Source organism: Mus caroli, unplaced genomic scaffold (genome assembly GCF_900094665.2).
Source record: "Mus caroli unplaced genomic scaffold, CAROLI_EIJ_v1.1 scaffold_13236_1, whole genome shotgun sequence".
NCBI lineage: Eukaryota > Metazoa > Chordata > Mammalia > Rodentia > Muridae > Mus > Mus caroli.
Genome location: NW_018389770.1, coordinates 33,940 through 40,388, shown reverse-complemented (window position 1 = coordinate 40,388; position 6,449 = coordinate 33,940). Strand labels below are relative to the sequence as shown.

General features: G+C 43.4%; 1 protein-coding gene across 1 annotated transcript; it reads left to right on the top strand.

Moving 5' to 3' along the window:
* The first annotated feature begins 4,423 nt into the window (after positions 1–4,423).
* On the top strand, positions 4,424–6,200 carry LOC110288292 (secretoglobin family 2B member 20-like). The gene is made up of 3 exons (XM_021154680.1): positions 4,424–4,484; positions 4,949–5,109; positions 6,105–6,200. The coding sequence occupies exons 1-3, from the start codon at positions 4,424–4,426 to the stop codon at positions 6,198–6,200; spliced, it is 318 nt and encodes a 105-aa protein (XP_021010339.1).
* Positions 6,201–6,449: the final 249 nt, after the last annotated feature.

Sequence of the window (6,449 nt, the reverse complement as noted above, 5' to 3'; positions counted from 1 at the left end):
GCGCACGGCTCTCCACAGCGATTGCTCGCTGCACAGCTTTCCACAATGGAGAAAGGGGAAGGCTGCCATAGGGCCTCATGGCTCAGGAGCACATGACCAGGAGCTGTGGACCATGTGTACAGCCTGATGGAGCACAAATAACCCTGGGCAACATTTAAACAGCACGTAACATGGGACCTATGGATTGTATGCAAGTCAAAATAGTACACAACATGTCTGATCTTGGTTTACAACTCATCAAATGATATACAAAGCCTTTGTGTCTTTTATAGAGGCTAGCTAAAATATATATTTCATTTATAGCCAGTTTCTGCTCCATGTTGTCAAACATGGTGGGCAATGAAGAAGCCAAAGTCAGCCTGGCTCCCCCTACCTGCGCACAATTGTTATCTTTTTGATTGAGGGGATTCCCACACAGGTAATTGGGCCACATCTGCCTCAACTTCCCACAAGTAGGGATCACAGGTCAGAAGCACTATGTTTTTACCTCATTGCTTGGGACTTTGCCAGTCATCTGACTTCTCTGTGTATACCTGAACCTGGAATTTACCATTTAACCAGCATGTTTGTCATTTATGGAGTCTCTACTTTAGGTATGACACCATTTCTCCATAATTGTGACCCAAGAGAGAACCAGGGTCTTCATGTGTTCTGCCCTTACTGCCTGAAATGCTTTTCCTTCATCTTCCTGGGAAATTTGTCACCTAAATCCCCAGACTGCATCATAAACCAACATATCAGAGGGAGGGCCAGCTACAGCTTTCACCATGTTTAAGGCACACACCAAACACCCATATTGAGTCTTTGTCCCCACTGTTCCATGGCTGAGGAGTGTATGGTAGGTACTTGAGAAGGAAGGTAGAGCCTCTGCTATCAGTCTTCCACAATCCCCTGTTGCCTTTCTGTAGTTCACCCTGTGTTGAGATAACACAAGTCTCTGGCTACCCGCAGTTGCCCTATTCTCTACTTTGAAGATTCCAGGCCCTGAAGGAAATTAATCTCTTTCTTATATACAGGACCTAGTCTTGGGTCATTTGTCATAGCAACACAACCTGAATTACAACCCTACAGTCCACGTGGATCCTTTATATATAAGAACACACCTACCCTTCACCATAGAAAAGGCTATGAAACCTGCTTCCTATTTTATACCTCATCTTTTTTTGGCTGACTTTTGGTGTTCATTAGATGTCTGAAGGCTCAGGAGAGCAAGGCCTTCCTCTCTCCCAGGGTCAGCACAAATAGGAGGTCTTCATACATGCTAGTCAGACTGGCAAAAGGGCTATCTCAATTCTCTCAAGTCTATAAACAAGACCCTACTTAAAACACACAACACTATCTTGTCATATAATGCAGCCTTGGCTTCAAACTACTCCTCCCGATTCCTATGTTACATAAGTGTTGTGCTTAAGTAATAGGGTTGGTATTTAATTTTAAAAGTAAAGATTATATGTGTTTTGATAAGGCACAATTAAGTAGTTTGTTGTAAAAGGAACTTTACTTACAAAATCTGTACCACATCCGGTGACAGAATGAACTTTGCTGAAGACATAAAAAGTCCAAAGCCTTTGAATTTTACTGGTTATCTGAACCAAACAGGATATACCTCCTGTAACTGTTTGGGCAATTAGGTGCCAAGTACTGAGATCTAATTGTTGGCTCTCTTCTCAGTCCACTGGTCTTTGTTTTTATGACCTTGCATGGCTGAGGGCTGAGATGGCCTGGAGAATGTGCCCAATGGGGGCTTCTCTCTTCTGTATGGGGTTGAAAATTGAGACAAGGGCATCATGTGGTTAAGCAAGTGTCTACTGCTGAGTGGCCCTAAGCTACTCTGATTTTATCATGCTGTTCTATCACTGTAACAGTAATCTTAACTAAGGCACATGACATTTATATCTGTATGTACAAAGTGGCAAGGGAAAGACAGTGAGGGCCTTCAGTTGCTCTCTACCATATAGATGTGTGTATATATATTATATCTGTGTATTCATACATATATGCATATGTTGTGCATATGTGACATTTTCTTTAGTTTTCCATTATGTGTATGGGGATTGTACCTGCATGAGTGTCTTATGCAGTCATGTTTACATTCCCTGTGGAGGTCACAGGAGAGCACTGGATCCTCTGGAACTGGATTTACAGATGGTTCTTACCTGCCATGTGGGTGCTGGTAAGTGATTCTGTATCCTTTTTATAGCTGAGATCACCTTATATTTTTTGAGACAGGGCCTCTTAATGGAGCTTGCTGATGGCTAGATGGACTGGCCAGTAAGCTCTCTGGTGCTGGAGTTACCAGTGGTCACTTTGTGCCTAGCTGTCCTCACAGGTTCTGAGGGTTGAAAACCATGGATTCAAGAGTGTATGCCCAGAAACTATTTCACTTACTGGCCTGTCCCCGAAGTCCACCATGATGCTTTCTTGATTACATGTAGTTCACAGTGAAGGACTGAAGGGAGGTCAACTCCCAGAAGAAACATCTACAGATCCTCTGGAATTCTTCTGTGAGATGTAAGAATGTTGAATTTCATCCATGTTCATTTATATGCCACGAAACCAATCACAACACCATGAGTTTATAGGTTATTTCAAATTTCTAGTACAACCCAATATCATGTTGTCTAGTTGGTTGTTCAAATTGTTTTATATTTGTCAATTAGGAGCCTGTGCATGCTTCTTCATACCAATTTCCACAGAAAATTCTAGATGTATGTTCATGTGTTTGTGTACTTGTGTCTGTAACTGTGTATGGACAGTGGTACTAAGATGTGTGTGTGTGTGTGTGTGTGTGTGTGTGTGTCTGTGTGTGTGAGTCTGTGTCTGTGTCTGTGTGTGTGCATGTGAAGGTCAGACGACAATTTGGAGGAGTTAATTCTCTTCTGTTACCAGGTGGATTCTGGGATTTGAACTCAGTTCTTCACCTTCAATAACTGCACCTTTAATCACTGAGCTATCTCAACATCCTTCCACGTGATTTTTTGAGACCAGGTCTCTTATTGTACATGAGGCTCACATAGGATTAGACGTGTATGCCACCACTCTCTCAGGTACTAGGGATTTGAACCCATGACATTATTCTTGAAAAAGAAGCAATTTGCACACTGAGCTATCTCTTTGGTTGCTCTTGTTTATGTGTGTGGTGCTGTAAAATAACCAAAAGGCTATGCACATGATAAAAAAAAATATTCTGCCACTGTTTAGGGAACTAGTGACAAAATGCCAGGGGAAAAGCAACATTTCTAATCACAGTTTGAAGAGATACAGTCCCTCACAGTCAGTTAGGCACAATGAAGGATCTTGAGGTGGTTGGTCACATCTACAACCAGGAAGCATAGAGCCATGAATGGTTCTGCTCAGCTTGTTTAACTCTGTCCACCCTATATGTAACCATAGTACACACTTCCACAAAAAAGTAAGTCTACCCACCTCAATTGACCATGCCTAAAAACACCCACTCAGAACTTTGTTTCATGGCAACATTCAACCCAGTCAGAATGATCATCAAGATTAACCATCACACACTGCAAACAGAGTGAGCCTTAATTTAAGACCTTCCTGTCTTAAGAAACATGCACTACCACACACAGCTAACAATCATACTGTGATGGAAATGATTCCTTAGGGTAATTATGTTGTTCTGAACTTGAGATAGACTATACACACAGCACTTCCTGTGGCCTGTGGAGCAGTGTAGTTTACAGGCAGGCAGTTCAGAGTAGCCTGAGCGGTGGTGGACAGCAGTGTTCATGAACAGGGTGAATCCATCACTCTACCACTCACTGCTCTCACCACATGGACAATAATTTTCAAATGTCTTTAAGACATGGTTCCTAACAAAACTGAGAGTGGACAAGGTGAACATGACAACAGGAAAGAGCTACTGTGGAGTGAAGCACAATTTGTGGTAAAAAAAAGCATCATGAGCACCCAAGGATATTCACACTGCCACAGAGCTGGGGACTACCCTGGCTGAGTGTCACAGAGAGGTATATGGGGCCTTCCTGTCCTCAGCCTTCCAATACAAAGGTCTCAGTAGCTTGGACAATGAGGTCAAAAATACATAAGGAGTTTGACAAGGAAGCACAGGTGACAAGTAAAACAGGACCACAGGTCATTTTGTTCACCACTTGGGCTGCTTGCAAAGATCAGCTCTAAACCCTCTTTGGCAAATGTACAAACAACTTCTCTCCAGAAACTGATGACATCAGACTGTCTCAGGTTGTTTGTTCTTCAGAGTGGGAGGAGCCTCCATGCTTCTGCCTCTACGCAAGTTGAAAGGAGATCTACAGGTGCTAGGTTCTTGCCCAAAAGTTGTTTGAAACTCCTGGAGGCTTGGTTGGGGATGGGTGTGGCTGGGCTCAGAGCCATAATGGTTTATAAAGAAGAGGATTTGTTCTCAGAGGAGCATTTAGCACTCTTCATCATGAAGGGTACACTTCTTCTGCTGGGGTTGCTGGTGACTGGAGAGCTGAGCTTCCAAACAAGTGAGAGTGGTACCCTTGTTCACACCATCTCAGTCCCATGGAGATAAATAAGTGGGGCCCTGAGAAAGACCTAGGTGTCCTCGGGAGGCCACTGGCAAGGAGCTTCAGAAGACAGTTGATGCTTTCTGCTCTGAGTTAAAAATTTGGGTTTGTGGGATGTGGAGACAGAGGTGTGCTGGTGATGATACTCATGATTAAGGGACCTTACATGCACAGTTGATGCAGAGGCAAGTGTTGAGCTTATGTGAAGGTCAGATATCAAGGTTTGTCCACTCATGGATGGTTTTCTGCTAGATCTGTGTATGTCATGTAAACCATGTTGTATCTGGGAGGCTGAAGCCTTTGGGAGTGTTTGACTATGAGAAAAGTCAGTTAAGACATTTGTAGATGCAGTAAGGAACATTGAGCCCCTGCTTTGACCATCCCATTGTCTTTCAATGGTGTTTTTCTCTCTGTGTTAGCAGCAGAAGAATGTGTTCCTTTCTTCAAAGGTTATGTAAGTCTTGTCTCTGGATTAAGGTTTGTGTTGCATCAAGAACTCCAGGCATTCAATGCTACTAAAGGAGAAAAGATGGCCTTTGAAAAAATCCAGGACTGCTACAAATTTATGGGACCCAAAATTATGGTAATTTTCTGCCTACCTCCTCTCACCCATGCAACAGATGCTGTAAGGCTGTGTACAAGTGATAAATGCAACCATTGCTACATGTCAGGTGACCTGCAACTGAGAACTGAAACCCTTGCCCACCCTAGTAAACGTAAAGCAGCATGCCTTATACACAGCCATCCTGTTCCTTGCGTGATCCTGAAGCTCACTCCCACATGCTGGGTAACCATGAGGTTCTCACCCATAGTTGGAACAGGGGAGTCCTTGGGATGGCCTCTGCACAGGTTTGGTACTCACAGATCTATTCTAAGATGCTTGAAATTTCTCACCAGTGTCTTCTTTGGAACCTCTCTGGGGTCTATTATTCCCTTGCCTTTGATGAATCCCATTTCTGATGGCATCATCTGTGCTAAAACAAAACTTCCCACCATGTCTGAAATGCCACCCCCACCACAGGGATTGCTTACAGTTCCTCATCACTATTGTCTCCTGTCCTCTATTGTTTAAAGCATAACTGGATTACAGAGATGTATATTTTGAACAGTGTAGCTCTCACCTTATTTCCCAAAGTATTTTACTTGACTATCAGGTCTTGAAAAACCACAGTGCTATCCAAAATGATTTTCCTCTAACAAGTCCAAATGGGGGACATATTTTTAACATGGCTACACAGCCAATGTGCCTGGAGAGAGGTGCTCAGGTGTGGAAGACATCACCAAACTCATACTCAGCTCTACTCTCCCTCTCTAGACCTAGCCTATATTATGCTGTCCAGAACCTTCTCCACTTCTTCCCTGCCTGACTATGGAGGTTTTCAGGATTTCTCCTGAAGGGTGTGAGTGGGCTCCAATTCCCTTGACTAAGAATTTGTCATTGGAGACCTAAATCACTGCATGGGATTTTCTTTGCTGTGCATGAGGAGCAGTCTCTTTGTGGGTGGTTGGAGAGTGCTGCTGAGGTCCTGTATGTTGCCTATAGCCAACACTGTTCCTCTCTGCCTCTTTGTTTTCCAGGAAGCCATGATCTCCAGCCCAGAATGCCAGGCATACTATACTAGGGGCACCGTAGGAAACTTTATAGACATTATTTTCAAGTTATTAGGACTATAGATGTTAATGTGTTTTGGGCAACCCATCTTTGCAACATGTCTGATCCAAGTGCCATCTTGCTGACCTGTCCTCTTTCTCTNCTGAAGTTGGATTCCTGATCCTGTTCCTTTATCAATCAGTCTCTTAGACTGATTCTAATAAAAGCTTGCAACTCTGTTCTGTGACCTGTGTCTATGTGCTGAACGAGGTCTTTAGGGGATCCAGGAGATACTGAGAGAAATGACTTGTATAGTCACTGAGAGCAGGGTG

Coding starts and splice junctions, on each gene's coding strand:
- LOC110288292 (XM_021154680.1), top strand. CDS start 4,424: ATGAAGGGTACACTTCTTCTGCTGGGGTTGCTGGTGACTGGAGAGCTG. Junction 4,485..4,948: donor AGAGCTGAGCTTCCAAACAA/GTGAGAGTGGTA, acceptor CTGTGTTAGCAG/CAGAAGAATGTGTTCCTTTC. Junction 5,110..6,104: donor TTATGGGACCCAAAATTATG/GTAATTTTCTGC, acceptor TTTGTTTTCCAG/GAAGCCATGATCTCCAGCCC.